The sequence below is a fragment of the Tachysurus fulvidraco genome, chromosome 12 (assembly GCF_022655615.1).
Source record: "Tachysurus fulvidraco isolate hzauxx_2018 chromosome 12, HZAU_PFXX_2.0, whole genome shotgun sequence".
Lineage (NCBI taxonomy): Eukaryota > Metazoa > Chordata > Actinopteri > Siluriformes > Bagridae > Tachysurus > Tachysurus fulvidraco.
Genome location: NC_062529.1, coordinates 3,977,472 through 3,998,214, shown reverse-complemented (window position 1 = coordinate 3,998,214; position 20,743 = coordinate 3,977,472). Strand labels below are relative to the sequence as shown.

At 37.7% G+C, this 20,743-nt stretch overlaps 3 protein-coding genes across 7 annotated transcripts in view; all 3 read right to left on the bottom strand.

Annotated features, from left to right (window-relative positions):
• Positions 1-3,113: 3,113 nt before the first annotated feature.
• samd8 (sterile alpha motif domain containing 8) lies at positions 3,114-9,111 on the bottom strand. 3 transcript variants are annotated; one of them, XM_027160141.2, is made up of 6 exons: positions 8,996-9,111; positions 5,438-6,002; positions 4,881-4,976; positions 4,628-4,745; positions 4,347-4,497; positions 3,114-3,878 (listed from the first exon to the last, which is right to left on the bottom strand). In XM_027160141.2, exons 2-6 carry the CDS (start codon positions 5,998-6,000, stop codon positions 3,574-3,576), a joined length of 1,233 nt encoding a protein of 410 aa, XP_027015942.1. In that variant the 5' UTR covers positions 6,001-6,002; positions 8,996-9,111; the 3' UTR covers positions 3,114-3,573. The 3 variants fall into 3 exon arrangements, with proteins under 3 accessions (XP_027015942.1, XP_047677499.1, XP_027015943.1); XM_047821543.1 differs by lacking the exon at positions 8,996-9,111 and adding an exon at positions 8,394-8,924; XM_027160142.2 differs by lacking the exon at positions 8,996-9,111 and adding an exon at positions 8,259-8,397.
• Positions 9,112-12,317: 3,206 nt separating this feature from the next.
• On the bottom strand, positions 12,318-16,655 carry smndc1 (survival motor neuron domain containing 1). Its single transcript, XM_027160094.2, has 6 exons — positions 16,494-16,655; positions 15,441-15,560; positions 14,993-15,135; positions 14,581-14,739; positions 13,364-13,517; positions 12,318-13,247 (listed from the first exon to the last, which is right to left on the bottom strand). The coding sequence occupies exons 2-6, from the start codon at positions 15,558-15,560 to the stop codon at positions 13,110-13,112; spliced, it is 714 nt and encodes a 237-aa protein (XP_027015895.1). The 5' UTR covers positions 16,494-16,655; the 3' UTR covers positions 12,318-13,109.
• A 1,770-nt stretch (positions 16,656-18,425) lies between these two features.
• The window catches only part of tmem30b (transmembrane protein 30B), an 11,965-nt gene continuing 9,647 nt past the window's right edge, over positions 18,426-20,743 (bottom strand). For all 3 annotated transcript variants that reach the window (XM_027160120.2, XM_027160118.2, XM_027160119.2), the window contains exon 8: positions 18,426-20,163. In XM_027160120.2, the coding sequence (XP_027015921.1) occupies positions 19,979-20,163 (185 nt within the window). In that variant the 3' untranslated portion in view covers positions 18,426-19,978. The remainder of the gene's footprint in view (positions 20,164-20,743) is intronic.

The following is a 20,743-nucleotide window of genomic DNA, read 5'->3' as shown; positions in this document are numbered from 1 at the left end:
ATAGTGGTTAGCAGGGGCGGTTCCAGGATTTCATCTTTAGGGGGGCATAGCCCTCAGTGAGAATTTAAAACAAGAAGAGTTTCATATTATATATTATACGACAATTCTGGTAATAAGAACAGTGAAATTTCACTGCTTTTGGTTTCTGTCTTTGCGGTTTTCCGCCGATTAACGTTATAGATAAAAGCCTCCAGCTCTGACTGCGCATGCACGCTGCGCGTACCTGTGCTTCTCCGTTCAAATAAAGCAGACAGCTGAAGACGCACTTTTGAAAGACTACAACGCACGCGTAAAAACAAAGTAAAAAAAATCGCTCTTGGATCAGACTGATAAATAATTTTCTTTCCCATCGATGAGATGTCCTGCATTTTAACGTAATTTTTATTGTTAATTTATGAAAGTAAAAATTATAATTAGTTTTAAGGTCTAGAACCGTCCCTGGGGTCTCATTTATAAAACTGTGCGTAGGATCCCTATTAAAATCCCTATCAAAAGCCAAAAATGGCGTACGGCAAAAAATATTCCGATTTATAAAACTGTGCGTACGCACACCTGTAAGCAATGTTCCCGCAGATGTGCGAAAGTGAACCAGCCTCATATCCCGCCCTGTACACGCCCATTTTTACACGCCCATTACACGCTCCACAACTGCACGGGCATGAGAGTGGACCTCGTTATAACGAGTTTCCTTTGCACTCTGCGAGTTTAAAAATGGGGTGAGGAGCCAGCGTATCAGGGGTATTCACTGTCGCCTGCAGGTCATAATTATATTAAAAGCAAAATTGTTACAGTTTCTGCTTTTTAATATTGTTAAAAATAAGCAAATTCATTTTCTGATGGTGCCCTTATAGCAACATGAGTGCAGTCAATTGCGCCGATTACATTTGGGAAACCAGACATTGCTGCAAATTGCATTTTAATTTCGGCATATTAAGTATACCATTCAAAACGACAGATATTTACGCATTCAGGAACGGCTGTGATATACCAGACCTATAGGGTGAGATGATATATTCCAATAGAATTAGGAAACAGGAAACAGCCGGTTGCCAAGAACCCCAGAGTCGTGAGGCCTTGTATTTGGACTGGGATGGCATGGTTCCGGCGTGTTGCCCTCTCTAATACTGGACCCAATTCAGCACATACAGTAGATCCAAGAGCACAGCTCTAGGGAATCTAAATTGGCCAGTCATCAGCCACTAATTAGCCAGTCATCATCATGGGCTAGGAAATCATCATGGTCCCTGAAAACTCGTTCTCTCTTTATTCTGCCATTGGTGTAATCCTCCAACTGTGCCAGCAGTGCCATCATGATGCATTACATACCTGGGTCACCGGAGGATTTATATGTTTCTAGCAATTAGACTGATTGTTAACACCTTGACAATATCACAGGATTAATTTGTGGGCAAAAATTTAAGACAAAAATGTTATAGTGAAAACATGCTTCTTCATGACGGTTTTATAATGAACACCGTAATAGTTAGGACTGATGATGAGTAGCGATTGTGCTTCATGACTGTATTTGCAGACTTTGACACTTTATGATATATGTACATTAAGGAAAATATTTCTGCACTGTGTTCTGCAGTTCTCTAATAAAAGGGTATTTCATGCTATTCTGTATCACATGTAGTGGTGCGATCTCCTCCTGCGCTCCTGTTGTGGACAATGTGACTGTAAGGCAGCGATGATTATTATTAATTTTTTTAAATACATTTTGAATTACGTTTGGATTTTACTAGATGTATATAGCCTAAAACAATCGGCACAAATAACACTGTTGGATTTAATCTTCATGATTATGTGGATATAACTATTCCGGTTTCTTCACCCCCTTCCAGAGGTGGCCTTTACCAGCAACTAGAGTTCCATATGGCATAGCGGTCAGGATTCCTGGTTTTTGCTCAGGTTCAACTCTCAATATGGGAACTTGGCTCTATTTTGTCACTGGCAAAACTAGTGAGACCTTCACCACATCCTTTTTGTTACATATAGCAGCTGCCTTCTTGCTGGGCCCAGTTGCATGTTCTGTCGTAATTATATATTGGTAACTACTCTGCCTTGTGCCCGCAACAACCCTGTTTCAAATCCAGGTCATAGCATTGGATGTTCCTCCTCACATTTCAATGTGAGACTTAAGCATGACTTCTGACTGTTAGCCCCTTTTCAATTGCAAAGCATAAGCAAGTTTATTAAATTAAGGGGCCAGTGAAAGGGGTTTAAAATCATATTTTACTTGTATATTATATTGGAACTAGTGAGTGTTTAATCTGCCTGAGTATCATACTGCTGAGATTTTGCATGTATATTTTTCATATTCACTTAAAATTGTTAGATAGTGCACAATCCTATATTGCCAACCATGTTATTTTCAATTATATGTCTTTCATTTACTGTGTCATAATAAGTTCTAATCACATAAAAAAAAGAAGAAAAAAAAAAGAAAAACATTGTGTTTTTTGGTATTTGTGATACAGGCATTTATCCAGCAGATGGCACATGAAAAACCATAAAACATTTATATCAGAGGTCTTTAAAATAGACACACAGCTCTTTTAACAATTAACCACTATAGAAATAAAATCTTCTTAAATGTTTTGGTCTATTTCTCTCTCGCTCTCTCTCAACATACAATCATTCATTATCATATAGAACTTTATGTATGTAAACACATTAATACATATAGATCTATCTGCATTTAACAGAAAGAGAGCAGACTAATGAAACTGCTTTTCAAACAGACATGAATGAAACCCACCAGTTTGAATAGGATGCAGTTAACGCACAGAGCTGGGAGTGGATTTTGAATATACATATACACACACACACACACACACATTATATATATAAGTGTGTGTGTGTGTGTGTGTGTGTGTGTGTGTGTGTGTGTGTGTGTGTGTGTGTGTGTATAAAACCCTGAGTTTCTCATAAAGTAACCACATCACTGTGTGTACTGGTATACCAAAAAAGTGTACTTAATCGTACTTTTGTGGACAAAAAGGCTTGTGGCGACTCCATTTGTTTATATTAAAGCCACAATATATACTATTATCCTCTGTGTTTTTAAATACAAAAGTTTAGCCAATCAGTTAAACCTCTCACACAACCACTGTAAACAACTGACTTTCTTTGTTTTGACAACAATATAATTTTACATTACAAAAACTTACATTAAATAAAAAATAATAATAATGTGCAACACTGAATACATCTTAACCACCTACTTGGAGTTTCAGTGTCCATACTGTAATGTGCAGTGAACAGCTGGCTAAACATGCTAGTTCAGATGTCCAATAAATATCTATTACCAAATAAGATAAGAAAGAACCCTGGACTTCAGTTCTCCTTCACAGGAGCGGTCATATGCCCAATTGGTACCGACTAGTACAAGATTAGTGTTTTAGTCCAATACACAAAAGATTCTCTTAAGCTGACAGCAAAGTACTGACAGCAAATGCTGCCATTCATCCCCCCCCAAAAAAAGTATAAATATCTTGTTCTTTTTGACAGTGTAAATCTATCAGACAATCAATCTAGACAGCCAAGCTGTGATATACACACACGTTCTTTCTAGCCAATGAGTGTTTTCATGAAGGCAGGCCTGGAGAAGGGCCAGCAGTACTCATTGGGGATAGGACCATTGACGTTGCACTCGAAAAAAGAAAACATGGGAAACCAGATGCGAGCTCGTCGGCTGTGCTGATATGCCCGTGTGTTGGCCAGCGTATGATAGTACAGGAACAATCGAGTTGTGAGGTAGAAGGCGATGAAAACATCAATGGAGTAGTGTTCGTGGGCAGCTAGGATGAAGAATACCCCAAACAGATTCAGCACCCATGCCAAAGTATGCAAAATGTGCCAGTTACGTGGAGTGTCTAGAAAGACAGAAGCACCAACAGCACACAATACTGATTAAAGGTTGAGAGCAGTCACTGCCTCTCGAAACACATACGCATACTGTAAGCATTCAGGGTTGGATAAGTCTGTCCTAATGTTTTTAGTACCTGATAAAACTCTGTATATTTTAACTTTTTAATTCAAGAGAAAGAAAAATGTCTGTTGCCTGGAAATTTTCTGACTACTCCTTCCATTAATGTTTCATAAATGAATGAAATAAATTAATTATAAACCTATAACTGATGGTCATGTTGTTATAGAAAATGAAACAACATATTCTGTTTTAATAAAACAAACACTTATAAAATTATTAAATGTATAATACATTTAACAAGCTTTGAGTCAGATCACTTGTCTTGAAAATGTGCTAGCTAATGGATTTATGATTTATCCACCACTGCTGTACTACACACACACAATGCATACACAAAATGAAGCATACTCACACTCCGTGACAAAGAAGTTGAGCATGGTAAGAACCACCGTGTGCCCACTGAACATGTAATCTCCACACGTGTGAACCCCTGTCAGGGACATACCCAAGCCGCTCCAAATCTGTAACGCGCGCAGGATTTTTGCCCAGATATCACCATACATCTACAGAACCCAACAGCATACACAAACAAATAAACACAGACAATATGCATGTTGTGATTTAAATGATTCCAAAACACAGAACTTTCTCAAAAGATGCAGTATGTAAAGAATGAAAATACACATCCCAGACCTTCCCTGTGCACTGTAGATGATGTCCTGGGACAGACAGGGAGGTGACGAACATGGTGACACAGCGAAGCAGGAACACAGTCCCTGTTAAACTACAGAATCTACGAAAGAGGATAGATCTACACAAACAAACAGAAAGCATGAGGTTATATTTAAAAGGTCCGTGTAAATGTTTCATAAAATAGTTGCAAATGCATGTGCATTTGTACTGGTGTTTGAATAGCTGTAATGTGTGAGTGTGGTTATATGTGTACCTGTGCTTGTGCAACAGCAGTATTAGCAGTAATATGCAGCACAGGATGAGAGCACAGGCCTCGGCCATGGCGAAAGCCCAAGGAATTCTAGGTACACTGAATCAAAAAGAGGATTAAAAGTTGCACTCCAACCTAACATTTAGCCATTATTTGTGTTCTCACGTATCACGTACACTTCTTTTTAATTGCCATTATACCACAGTGCAGCTAAATGCTTGATTCAGATTGGTCAGAAGGTGTTTTATATAAAATTAACTCAGACAGCCTGTTCTGCTGTGATGCAAATCAGAAGTTTTTATTTATGTAATTGCTCTAATAATGCATCATTTATATAGTAACACATTGCACAAAAATGTGTGCAGGTTTAATATGTTTTCTGTTTAGGGGATATTTAAAATTTGACAAATTGCTGAAGTATAAGAGAAATTAAACACATGCTTGCATGCTGTTATAGGAAACTAATCAACTTTTAAAAATTAAGAAATTACACCACCCCATCGCTGCTTATTTTCCCATTTGGATTTTGTTTACTGATGTTAAAGAATATTTATACACACCTGTCAAGAAAAATATCAGGCAAGGGTGGGTAGGTTTGCATGTCAGGCACCCTCTCATGCACCAGTACCATGACAAATGAAGTGATACCAAACACCAGCATCACATAGACAGAGCTCAGGGCTGTCTTCCATCCCTCAGGGTCCAGGTAGCCACAGTCCTTCTTACATTTCCCATTTGAATAACCGTGACAATGCTCCTCCCACATGGCCATGCCGACCCCATTACACTGTGGGTTGTTTTGGTCTATGCTGCTAAAACAACGTTTTAAACCTGAGGTATGTGATTGAAACACACCATCTGCACTGAAGTCACTGTGTGGTGTGTGTGAGTGTGTTCGTTGTCTCTGAAGCCCTCTAAGGGCAACTGTGAGCCTTTTGATGTCTCCGAGCCGTGGGAGCTGCAGTGGTGGGGATCGCAGGTCATGTTCTGTTAGACACAGCAATGCAGCTCCATCCACACGATGCTTAGTGCAAAGCAGCTCCACATATTCACCAAATCCCTGCTTCTTTAGCCAGAGAGCCACCTCCTTAATGCTCCAGCTCTCAACCCAATCACTCAGCATATCTATGCAGAACAGGAAGGATGATCAGAACTGTTATGGAATGTAATATCCAGTGTTACCAGATTATTGCATTTATAACATTTAACTTTGCGTATTTGCATAATACTTAGCCTGCCTCCATCCTACCTAATTTATAGTCTGCTTTCAACAAGTATGAACAAGCACAAAGGCCCACACCCACACCGGCATACGCACACACAAACACAAACACACACATTTACTAACAGTGCTCTGTAATAGAAAATTATCTTTTACAGACTCTAACCGGACAGCATGCTGTGCTGACCATTATTTGTTTAGGAACTAAATGGACTTTTATAAAGACTAGGCTATTGGAATGCTGAAAAAAGTATTATTAATAAATTATATAACTGATTTTATTACAGTGCCATTATTGATTGATGAATCATAATTATTTACAGTCTGCGTATTGAAACTGGAATGGAGTAATGCTGAAGCTGCAACCTCAACCTTTATCTTCAGAAGGAGGACTGCTGACATGTAAACTCTGAATATTCATTCCCATTATCAGGGCAAAGGGCTGCTGTCCCTTACACGCACTTACACTGAATCACTCCCTACTGATAATAACATTGAGAAACAGATCAACAAACTTAACCTTTCATACTCGCATGTGGTCTCACACAGTTGTCTGTTTAAACTGTAAACACTGACTATTGTCTGTGTCCTTTCCCTGAAACTCCTGAAAACCAGCGCTCTTCCAAACCTGGAACTGGGAAGTAAGGAATTGCACAATCTAACAAAGAAAACAAGATGCAAACTCCACCCTGTCACAATGCAACTGTCTGTGCGTGACTCTGTGCGTGTGTATGTTATCTATTGTACACGCTCACATGAAACTTCTTGACGTTATCTTATGAAGCAACACTAAACTCTCCTCTGAATACTCACCACACTGTTAGAGACAAACTCAGCATTTCCACTGATTATCACAACACAACACACACACACAACACACATGCAAAGAGAGAGAGATTAGGTTCCACTTGAGTTTTTCTAGGATATTCTTGGTCATTAAATCAAAACTAGCACAGAGGTTGAGAGTTTAGAGCTGTGTTTATTTGGTCTCATATAAACAAACTACACGTTTGTTATCTCTATAAGTTTAATTCTATAATTTGTATTTCCCTACCTACAACCACCAACAAAAAAACCCACAAAATCACTCCATTAGCTTGAAATTTTAAATCAGCCACTTGTAGTTTTCTCGACTAACTGTTCAGAGAGAAACATTAAATCAACATGGCCACACACACTTTGAACATCGTAAATTGCCCCTTGGCTACACTTAAATTGGTTTAAAGCAGTATATACAGACCGATACCATTTTGTAGAATTAAACGGTGAATCCTCCAGTTTATTACCAGTTAATTATGGGGTCCCTCAAGGATCAGTTCTAGGACCTCTGCTTTTCTCTATGTACATGCTTCCATTAGGGAACATTATTAGAAGACATGGGATTAGTTTTCATTGTTATGCTGACGACACACAGTTATATATCTCATCAAAACCAGATGAAATAGCCACAGTGTCCAAATTAACTCAATGTCTTAGAGAGATAAAAGACTGGATGAGCTGCAATTTTCTATTGTTAAACTCTGATAAGACAGAAATACTACTTATAGGTCCAAAAACCAGTGCACAGAAACTCTCACAATTTAACTTCCATTTAGAGGGATGTACTATTACTAATAGCTCGACAGTGAAAGACCTGGGTGTTATATTAGACAGCAACTTGTCTTTTAAAAATCATCTCGCTCATACTACCAAAACAGCCTTCTTCCACCATAGAAATTTTGCCAAGCTGAGAAACATCCTGTCTGTATCTGATGCTGAGAAGCTAGTTCAAGCATTCATGACCTCTAGACTGGACTATTGTAATGCATTACTAGGTGGTTGTCCTGCATCTTTAATAAATAGGTTACAGTTAGTCCAAAATGCAGCTGCCAGAGTTCTCACTAGGACAAGAAAGTATGACCATATAACCCCAATTTTATCATCTCTACGCTGGCTACCTGTTAAGTTTAGAATTGATTACAAACTGCTGCTACTTACGTACAAGGCTCTTAATGGTTTAGCTCCCATGTATCTAACTAGTCTTCTAACACGTTACAATCCTTCACGCTCTCTGAGATCACAAAACTCAGGACTTTTGGTAGTTCCAAAATAGCCCAAAAGTAGAACCTCAGAATCTGCTGAATTAGATTACTAAGTAACTGAGAGCCTTTAATACTTACCTTAAATGCTGTACTGGTACTAATTTAGACTTGACCAATCCACTGACATACACCGTCCAATCCACAGAATATTATGATATAAAACAAAGCATTAACACAGAACACAATTTGTCCTAAAGCACACAAGTGACACACCTCTGTATTTCATAACCTGGCAACTAAACTTGCCCTGAAAATCCGGAATCACTTGGCTGCTAAAAAGGACTTCAAGATGAGGTCAATATCAGGTGTCAGCCAAGATTCAGACTGTGTGTTTCTGTAAAAATAATCAACGTGTCTTTAAATCATAGTTTCAAGGCTTTTGGCAATCGAGGTAGAACTTTCCAGATTTTTGTTATGACTGAATCTATGAATGTTTTCTCTCAATTCTCAATTTAAATTCTTTCACTGTTTTGTATGCTCATGATTATACATGACTGCGTTACGTACAACCCGGTTTGAAGACTTTGTGAAAAAGTCTTTGTGATATTTGTCTCTAGGGTTCTGCTGTGAAAACTCATAACTAAAGACAGCAAGAAGGGTAGACTGAAATAACAAACAAACAAATAAATAAATAAATAATTGTCAATAATAGACATAAATCATGAAAGAGATCTGTAACATTTTTAAGTCTCCCATCATCTTATTTTTAAAACCATTTAAATCTGCTAATTATTTAACAGTTGTCAATTAAATGATTAAATCTGATGTTAATTAATATATAGCTCTGATGTCAGTAATAATGTATCTCGGCTTACCCTCTCAGTGCTGTGATTAGAGAACCTTGCTGTGAGCTCTGAAGCTTGATCACGTGTGTCTGTGTGAGTCAGTTCCATGCTGCCACAAGCCACGCCACTGCATATAAACAGGAAGTGCGTCACAGTTCACGTTTGGACGTGAGTGTACTATATTAAGCAATGATATTTTGGGGGGTTTTTTTGTTTGTTTTTTCTTCAAACTCAATTTATATTTTCATCCGTTTTTACATAAAGCGTTATTTGTGTATATTGTTTACATTTTGTATATATGTGTACATACATTATATAAAACAATGAGAAAAACATAATGAGCAACCGGCTCATTTTACAAATGAATCGAATCATTACGACGAATCGACTCTTTTGGCTCATCAAATCCAGTCAATTCTTTTTGTGTTTGTTTGTCTCGCGGAGAGAAAATCTATTACTGTATTTCTGTTCCACATGTAATAATTCTTAAAAGGCTGAATTTGCAGCTATGAATAGTGAGAAAAGGCTTAAAGAAGAGTTGAATCTTTCCAGCCAGCTGTTCTAATCAAGTTCTGTTCATTTACTGAGGTTCGTGTACACACCAGAGACACCTAGTGGCCAAAAGAATATACCCCTGTGTAGCATGGCGTGCAACTGGACAGCTTCAGAGTCCTTATTTCAACCCTGAGCTTGTTCAATTCAATTCAATTCAAGTTTATTTGTATAGCGCTTTTTACAATAGACATTGTCTCAAAGCAGCTTTACAGAACATAAACACAGAGCAGAAGGTAAACATAATTAATGATAAAGGAATTAACGATAATAAAAGAAATAAGAATTAACAGGATAAAAATTCTAGATTATTATTAGATGTATATAGTTCACAGTGTGTATGTATTTATTCCCCTATGAGCAAGTCTGAGGTGACTCAGGCAGCAGTGGCAAGGAAAAACTCCCTTAAATTGGTAAAGGAAGAAACCTTGTGAGGAACCGGACACAAGGGGAACCCATCCTCATATGGGTGACACTGGGGTGTGATTGTAATATACAGTCAGTTAAATGTTGTATTGGTGTAAGGTTCAAGGACTTCTGATCTCCTGAGTACCACAGAGTCTAACTGGAGATGTCTCAGGATTCTTAGAGTCGGCCTCGGCTCAGTGGACGTCCAAAGGCTTCGTCCCACAGAGGACGTTGGGAACTGGTACAGTGTCTGGATGCCTCGGGATAGGTACAAAGAGAGAAGCAGTGGAAAGGGATTAACATATCTGCTGTTCATAGAATGTGTGCTGGTCTGATGTACTGGTGCATGATATTATGGGATTTATTATGTGTACACCTGACTAAAGAGATGAGTTTTTAATCTACATTTAAACTGGGAAAGCGTGTCTGCGCCCCAAACACTATCAGGAAGACTATTCCAAAGTTTGGGAGCTAAATAAGAAAACGCTCTACCACCTTTAGTAGACTTAGATATTTTGGGAACTACCAGAAGTCCTGAGTTTTGTGATCTCAGAGAGCGTGAAGGATTGTAACGTGTTAGAAGACTAGTTAGATACATGGGAGCTAAACCATTAAGAGCCTTGTACGTAAGTAGCAGCAGTTTGTAGTCAATTCTAAACTTAACAGGTAGCCAGTGTAGAGATGATAAAATTGGGGTTATATGGTCATACTTTCTTGTCCTAGTGAGAACTCTGGCAGCTGCATTTTGGACTAACTGTAACCTATTTATTAAAGATGCAGGACAACCACCTAGTAATGCATTACAATAGTCCAGTCTAGAGGTCATGAACGCATGAACTAGCTTCTCAGCATCAGATACAGACAGGATGTTTCTCAGCTTGGCAGTGCGGGATTTCACATGTCTCTGTGAGTCTCCTCAGCTCAACAGGAGTGAATGTTTGCATGGTGCCTTGGCTTTCTGGGAAATTCTTGGTTTCCAATGTGACTAGTTACTGAAGATGAATCAGTGGTCAATGTGGGAAGAGCTTTGGTGAACATTCCTGTATTCCTTTCTGTATAATGATAGAGCTTTACAGGCAGGTCCAATTCCTTTTTTGTAGGAAACATTCCATTTTAGAATAAACTAACCTACATTTTATAACGCTGTTGTAGAAGAACCGAGTGCAAGATGATAAACCAGTGACCCAATTAGTTAGTCTGGTGGATCGTAAAAAACATTTAGATAATAACAGACTCACATGAGCAAGCTTGGAAAAGTATTACCTCTCCAGAGAGAAACTGAGAAAATAGTCAAGCCACACATTTATTGTGCTATAATTTTTATGGTGTTGAAGAAATCATCACTTCAATCTCAGTTCAAAAACTACCCAAGCTGAGAAGGATGATTATGTATGGTCAGAGACGATCATACTCACACAACTGGGAAGGGAACTGTCATGCTTGTAGAACCCGAAGAAAGTGCAGTGAATCCAGGTAGCAGCAGGGCAGACATCTCTCTAAATATTGCCTCAAAAATAGAGAAAATACAGACACAATATGCACTAGTGTACATCAGTTATTAGTTACCAAATTATGAATTTTCTCACTGCATGATTTCAAGTCACCATGGCTCTTTAAACTAATTACTTGGTACAAAGTAGAATAAAAACATAATGTGGGGGAAAACCGCCCCAACATGAAGAGTAGGAGGGGCCCGTTACAAGGAAGGAAAACCAAATCCAGAATCAGAGCTGCATTTTTTATTTTTGTTAAAGAAATCCAAGTATAGTAGCAGGATGGACAGTAAATACCAACAGTGGTATGGTGAAGGAAAATCATTCAGCCACAGTCGCGTCACTTAACCACAGATGTGGAACAATTCGGTGGACTCAGAAATAAACACCATGTAGCCATGGCCATGTGTCTGCTAGATAGTGGAAAATATGTAATAATCTGAAAAAGACTGCTGTATTACAGAATTAGCTTTCTCAGTATGTGGGTGCAAATAGCAGCTGTTGTTATCCCACTGATACTTAATGCAGTTAGGACTGACAAACTAGAACTGCACTTAAATTAGATCTGAACATTTCCCCCAGCGTAGTCCTTTAAAATCATTATGTACAAGGTCTTGCTCATGGGTTAAAAATGTACTGTAATTTACTGATTGCACAGAATTTTCATGCTTTATTAATTTTGTATATTTACACATAAGTGGTACTGTGAACTGAGATGGCTATACAAAAAAAATCTTGTCTGGTATCATGTGTTGGCAAGGCTTGGCACTATACAGTGTAGCAGCTTAGAAGAGCAGAATTGTAATTGTGCTACCCAAATATCACCCATATCGCTACAGAATCAGAATGAATATTTTACCTGAAATCACAATCCTGATTTAAAAAAAAAATCACATTGGTCAACAGATACAAAAACATCTTTATTCTTTGTAAAGGTGTATAAAACCTTAAAGCAAAATTAAGACAGACAACAGAAATGAATTCCACAAAATGGTGACGCGTGGATGTATAGGACTCTGACATTTTAGCAAATAATTTTGACACACAATAAGCATACAAACTATACAAAGTCTCTCAGGTTATTCGATGAAAAACACACAAATATTCTCACCTAACTTTCCAATATTAACCCAAAAGCATCTGAATGCATATCCAAAAGTTTAAATACTAAAAAGTCAGAGTTCCCTTCTCCACTGGAATAGTTATATGGTTGCAATTTGGGCCTAAACTAAAAGTTACTGTGTATTAGGTGTACATCAAGGCCATTAAGATAAATTATATTACCATTCTCCCTAAACAAATCCTGGACTAGTGGCAAAATGCAGGTCCAGATACAGTGGCTTATTAATATGATCTATCTGAATTGTGTGTTATTTATATTCACACATCTCAAACTTACTCTTCATAGTTAGATGGTTGAACAGTTCCAGGTTGTCTTCCAGTGGAGGTTATATCAATATGAGGTTACAGTTTAGAGTTGTAACACACTGAAGCCGCAGTCTTGTACTCATAACTTCTGCATTCCAATCAACAGCTATTTCCTTTTCTTACATCTCAAAATAATCTTTTCCATGTCCCAAAATAAAAATGTGGTGGAATCGTATAGCAGGATCCTTTCAGTGTCCAGACCAATTTCGGGTTGTTCCACCAGCTGTTCTTTTTGGGGTGGGATGAGCACAGACATGAACACCTCACTGTGGCATCAAATGCCTCACATTGTATTTGGATGTGTCATTATATTGAGTCATGGGTTTATCTGCAATCCCACACGTACCCACACCAACTTTTCCATTCACGCTCTCAGGAGAGGCGAATATACTGCGTTTTACCTACAGAAAAAATAACAAAAAAACAGTGGACAGTGACAGTCATGGTAAAGAAGTGAAACATGTAAAATGATTACTGATCTGGTAAACAGGACTATTTCTAAGCCTCCATTACTTACTTGCCCCTTCTTGTTTTTTGAATAAGCTTTATTGTTAAACTGCTGCCATTTGGATTTCTGGTCCTCTCGCTCTTGTTCCAGCTCTTTCATCCTCTGTACTTTCTTCTGTGCCTTTTTCTTCTTGTATTCCCGTTGCTCTGCCTGCAGCTCCTTCCTTGAAGGGCACAGACACACATGTACACAATCGGGTATCCCATTACTGATATGACAAACGGACATGCATCCATACAAAATACATATCTATTTCACTTTCTTAAAAATTATAGAATTATAAAAATTTTGAAATGGTCAGATCTTCCTTACATAATGGAATTAGTACAACATACCAATAATTTGATTCCAATACCAACCAATTATACCAAAGACCTTAAAATTAAAATCTTATTTATACAACTGTTATAACAGCTTTAGAAAAATCTGGATGTTTCATTAGATCATTAATATGAGTAATATGAGATGGTGGCAAGAAAAACATTCACTGAGACAACATGAGATTTTTAGAGGACTCAGACTCAAAGAAATCCCTTCCTATTTTTGTTTGTTTGTTTTTAAATGCAATGTGAAAGTGTGTCTTATGACCAGGTCAGACTTCTTCAGGAGTAGTGTGAACACTCAAATCTGGCCCAGATCTGATTTTTTCAAATCAGATCTGGGCCACATCCATATGTGCTCCTGAATCAGACCCAAATCTGATTTTTTCCAATGTGGCCGCAGTGTGAACAACCAAGGCGGATTTGATGTGACTTTTACGTCAATCTACATCGGCATTCATCACAATTATGTGCCGGCGAAAACGTGACACAAACGTGACTGGTAACGTGTGTATTAAGAGAGTTATATAAAGTGGTTATGTGAACCAACTCATAATGTGTACATTGAATACATCACATTATAGCATTACATGATATGTTTGCTTGCACCAGATGATACAATACTTCATCCATAACCTCGCCAACTTTTTAGCGCAACGGCGTGCTGCGTGTGACGTCATTGTTATTGTTCGTTTGCGCATGCGGGTCAGTTCGAAACAGCAAACAGTTCACACTGGTATCTGATATAGGCCACATTTTAAAAGGTAATGTGAACAGTCAAACAAAAAAAATCAGATCTGAGCAAAATATCCAAATTGAGCATTAAGACTTGCAGTATGAATGTGGCCTTAGTGACAGCATCATACTGAGCAAAACACACTGTGAAACAGTCACACACACACTCACTTGGATTTGGGTTTGCTTCCTTCCTCCTTGCTGCTTTTGGCCTGCTCAGCTGCTTTGAGTGCATGCAGAGGCACCACCTCAGCATTGCCGTAGCCCGTGAAGGTGATGGCAGCTGTGCCGTTCTCACTGTCAATCTCCTCTATCTCTGCTTCGTACTGCCTGCAAAGGACAAAGCACTGTAAGCAGATGAGTACAGGCATACAAAACTACACACTCAATAATTCCAAAACACATTTAAAGACAATCTCAACAAGGTGTGAACTACAGGCAGAAAGACCGAATGCACCCATCTGTGAAAGCTGAAAGAAAAGCAAGAAGGAAATAGATACTCACAGTTTTTTTTGTCAGACTCCCTCTTGTCAAAAGTATTAATGCAAGTGTGCAAGTGTGTCTGTTTGTGCGAGATACTCACTGTCCATCCTGGCTCCACAAAGCCATGCAACGATCTCCTACTTTCCAGCTGTGTTTTGGTGGTGCAGCATCCGAACTATTGTTACTAGCTATGCCCTCTGCTGGCTGAGCCGTTAACAAATCTTTTGTCAACTCAATCACCTCCTAAAGATGGAAAAACCCCCACAAATAAATAAATAAAATCAAAAGATACAAAATCTTTCCCTGATTATATTTCTATACAAAAAGTAGTGGTTTCTTACAGGAATGGAGTAATGGTTGACCTTGTGGCAAGACGAAGACAAATTCCTTGTACATGCAAAGTGCTTGGCAAAATTAACTGATTCCGCTTAATAAGTACATGAATGATGTACCATGGCCTTTTGGTAACACATCAGCAAACAAATGAAGACCAAGTAAAGCTGTTCTATTACAAAGTGTTTCCAAAGTGGGACAATTATGAGTCTCACCTGAAGGTCTTTCTGTAACTTTAGCAGATCTTCATTTTCTTGATCGGTAGAGAGTGCCGCTTCCACCTGCTGGAGCTGAGCTCTGTAGCTGCTCAGTTGCTTCACCAATTCGTCCGACATCTGAAAAACACAGTGTTAAAACAGGTCCATTCACTTTAACGCGTATGATTCTCTTCGAAGCATACAACTCATATCCATACATTTCACATGAGACACTGATGACCCCTAAAACATTTTGAAGCAAAATGTCACATTAATAGCAATAATATCAACTAATTGGTAAAATCTGATGCGTTGCACATCTCTAACGCAAAAAAATTGATTCTGAAATGCCTGACAACGGCATCAGTGTCTGTGCTTCAGGTTGGATAAAATACAATACTTAAAACACATTTAAATGTATAAACATACCACTTAAAATCAACTTTTATGAAAAAACTAAACAAAATGATTCACTGCCTTCACTCACATCGCACTGAAGCACATTCACCTAGCATCATTACCTTATGCGTTAATTTATATCACACTGTTATATCGACTTTACTCTATTCTGAAAAGAAAAAAAAGAATTGATATTCAGATGACGATGAGGATTTTATGAATATTCAAATGAGGCCATAACGTCATGTAGCGACTTCGAGATCGCTTGATCACTTGACTGACCAATCAGCGCGCCGGATCGGTGTAATAACAATCCTTAGCACAATACTGTCCGAAAGTTAGATATTTTCATTATCCACAACCAACATGCACATTTTAATTACATAATAATGAATGCGTAAATGATTCATTTTACTCATTTACTCGTGAACTATTTTTGAGCAATAACCATGAATTAACACGCTTCCTAAAAGCAGTTCACTACACCACGACTTCAGTTAGGCTTTTTATTTGTTGTTAAAGACACGCGTAGCTGTTTAAATACACGTTAATATGTACAGACACTCGACATTGTAGCTAACAGGTAGAAATGCTAACGCGCTTTAGCATCACAGGCCCTGTGCGGATCCACAGACGGATTTCACCCGTTTATTACATCAGCAATGCTCTTACCTCTCCGTGCACTCCAAAACACACCCCGTTAAGATCTGTTAAAACTCTAATATCGATCTGAATCGCCCATATACACTTGGAATCTGGAGAAAATGAACGGTTTCGTTGTGTCCTTTCTCCTCTCCGACGGCACTCCAACGGAAGTGACGTTTTCCGCGTCGTCACAACGTTCTCGCGATAAAAACAAAAAAACTTATTCACTTTATAACCGCTAAGTGGCGCTTCTGAGTCGACAAAATAAGATGGGAATTAATACACTGTGAATTAGGGTGACTTTGTTCCACTGATATAAAATGTATAACTACGCTTTTTTTTAACACAGTTGTCATTTTTTTAACAACAAACAGTTAAAAAAAACATACCTGCACAAAATAAAATAACCTTTAAAAAAAAGTGCAATTGTCCCATTACAAGATCCAAAGTGACGAAGGTTGTTGTGTTAAAATTTCCATTGTTTGAGTTGACACTCATTTTGCATGACAAATATCATACAAAATTGTGATATGTATCATATTCATTCGCATTATAAACAGGAAGTTTACAGGAACAGGAACCCCAATTTTTTTATTGGTTGTTGCGTTAAATCTTACCCAGATAATGCTATTTTCTGATTGGCTATTGTGTAGACTCTTTTTTTGATTGGCTGATACTGTAAGTATGCTCGACTAAGAACTGCAACGCGCTTGATTCCTGCCCGGTTCCTTTAGAGACAGCGGTGCGGACTGCTACATTTTGGGCGCTGCGGCTTATTAAATATATGATAAATAGTCAAAAAGTTTTTCTGCGTGAGAAATACGATGTGTGGCAGGAGAGCGTGACAAAAGACCAAAATGCGTGACTGTCACTCTCAATGTGTGACACTTGACATCCCTGATATATTGATTGTCAAAGTATTTGGTATCTGTACAGAATTTCTTGGGAGATTTACATTATTCTGTATTAGTCTGTTTTCTTAGTCTGGTCTAGAAATAAATCCACCTTGTTAATGTTTATTTAGTTACACCTGCTACACTATGTCATCTGCACCATTCTTAGTCACTACAGATTGTGTTACGGACAATTTAGTGACCATTCCACCACAAAAGCAAGTAATAAAGCCTAAAAATAATCTTAAAAACCTCTTAATTCTTGTAGTCACAGAAAAGCATACAAAAAGCAGGTCACCAGCTGGTGGTTTCATTACACAACACACTTCATCTGTCATTTTTTTTTTTATTAAACTATTAAATGTAACTTATTTTGGTTGTTCTTTTTGAAATCACTATTATCAGGAACATAAACGTTAGTGGACTGTCTTATGAATATTTGAAGGAGTGTCAATGAAACCGAGAGTGAGGCATATGTGACTGAAAAGTACTTTTACTTTTATTAAGAATTTTATTATACCATGAACAGGTTGACTGCAGTAGAAGGAATAATAAGCCTATAAATGGCAATTCTTTAAACGTAAAGTCCTTCGTTGGTTTGTGATTGGACAGTGATTGCATTTCGGGTGCATTACGGCTGCAACAGTGTTGAAGGTAAATATAATGGCAAGGAGAATCATATGGACATTTGATGAGATCAGCACTTAAACATTGGTATTGGATTTTATTGTGAAGATTTAAAGTGATGAAGCAGAGATTAAAGTTTTATTTTTAGCATGGTATTCGGTCATCGTGTCACAAATAATAAGCAATACAATCAGTATATCGCATTTCACATTGAGTACAAGTACAAACAACAAAAATAACCAGTATTTCCATGACAAATTCTGATTTCAAATTGTTTTTTTGTTTTATTTTAAAAAAAAAAAGCAATGTCACCCCTCAAAATCATAGTTATACTAAATATATAATAAAAATTTTTTTGGAAGCAGTCCTTTATCTGACAGAGGACCAAGTAGTAACATAGCAGACTCTTAAAAAAGAAAAAAAATTTCAGGACATTTAATATTGTTGAAAAAAATTTATTCGACCGTTTTTTTTTGCAGATCACACAAACATTACTGTGGTATTTTCCCATTTCACCACTCTTTCAATACTCTTATGAGCAAGCCACACTGACGCTCCCTTATTTCCTGAACACCAAAGTCAACACCAATTCCCATTTCCTTTGTTTCTCTGCACACTATATTTATACAGATTGATGTACAGGGTCATTATTAACTAAACTTATTTTAAAACCATAACATTTTCAACCAAATCTGTACTAGCGAGCCAGTATAAGATTGTTTTGTGAAGACATTTTGTGAATTCACATATGACCAGCTTTGCCTGCCTTTTTATTCAGAGCTAGAAATGAGTTAGAAATGTGTCAGAAGGCAATAGCGAGTTCCACTCCTGAGGATCTCATTAATGAAACAACCTTGGCAATGGGAACATTGATGTTAAACAGAGAAATTGAATCAATACCTATAGTTTGGGCATAAACTTGGCTTTTTCAACATGTTTACAAAACAGCAAATTTACAAAAATATAAAAATGCACCCCAAATTTACACACCCTGAGATGACAAAACATACAGAATAGTGCAGCAGTCCCTGAAAAGTCACCCATGATTCTGATTTCACAAAAGAGAGACATTTTGAACATGGTGGTAAAAAATTTCTCTCAGAACAGTACCATCATAAAAAAAAGGAATATAATAGATGTAATTAATTACTCTTAAATTAGGGTTCGGTTTAGTTGAAATATACTTTGTAGGTAATTATTAAATATGAAACCTTTTTTATAGCACAGTACTAAAATGCAATTGCTTAGTAACAGATCCTCATACAGTACATTACAAATCCTCATATAAGGGGTAAAGCCGGAATTAAATAAATAGTAAAATAAAAATGAGTGTGTTGGCTTTTGATTATGGCTTTAAGGATTTTTAAAATACTCTGAAGGAGGTGAATTAGCTTTCACACATTCCCTGGGAAACACTGACTACAACCTATCTTACTGAATATAAATAGAACCGAAAAAGAGGATTAATAAAAGCTATACTGAGCTGTGTGTGTCTGTTATACTGAGAATTAAGAGTCATTTTAGTATGACGACGTGTGTATTTGTGTCAGGCTTGGAGATAGTGTAGCCTTACAAGGAAAACTCCACCCTGACACAGATGAAGGTCACAATTCTAGCACTGTAACAATGGCGTTTAAGAGGAGAAATAATTTAAACGATCTCAGACATATAAATTATAATGTGAAGGCTCTGCTGTTTACGCAAAAGTAATAGAGATCATACAGATTAATGTCAAAGTACCAGAAGCCATGCAGTAATAGAATCAGTAGCAGAGAGTTATGTCAGAAAATGTCTCGTTGGTGACTATGAGATGAGAAGAGTCGCATGGCACATGAACAAAATTTATCCGTTTGAGTGACAGATAAGAAGGTGTTGTGTTAACTGAACTGTCTTAATTAAGCAATGTATCGAAGGGTTTTAAAACACTGAAAAATACAAACCTGTGATCTGGCTGAAACATCCTGAGGATTAGTAAAACCTAACACAACCACATTATGCACTATCGTCGTCTGAAAACTTGTATTTGGCATAAACAATGAGCATGACGATTGCCATGACAATGCAGAGAGATCCTATAACAAGGTAGGCAATGCCTAAGAACTGATTCTTTCCTCCCATCCAGGAAACATTGGTGAAAACCACTGACTTTGTGCCTTCGAAGCTCTTGACAGGATAGTCTGGATTGTAGGTTAAGGATTCAAAAACATCAGCAAATGATTCTTTCAACAATGTTAACATGCCTGTGAATTTAACAGTGCTACTTGTTGAGGCACTTGTTGAGGTTGATTTGATAAGAATCCTTCTTTGACACTCAGCAATGCAATGAAAATAAAAGAAAAAAATGGATTGCATAGTCAACATTCAATCATTTCGTATTCTTTCTATTTCTGCCCTTGTTGCTCTCTTTCTTCCTCTGTTTTTTTAGTTACACCCAACCAGACAAACCTGTTTGTGTGCATTTGTAGCTGATAGGTTTCTGTCCATCATAGACATTGCATGCAAATAAAATATAAATTCTAGAAGAAATGGATATCTTTAAAGAAATACAAAGTTGGTATTCATGAATACAACTGACAGACAGGCAGACACACACATGCACACACATGCACACAGACAGACACACATGCCGCCAGACAGACACACACGCACACATGCACACACACACACACACACACAGACACACACAGACACACACAGACACACAGGCATACACACACACACACAGGCATACACACACAGGCATACACACACAGGCAT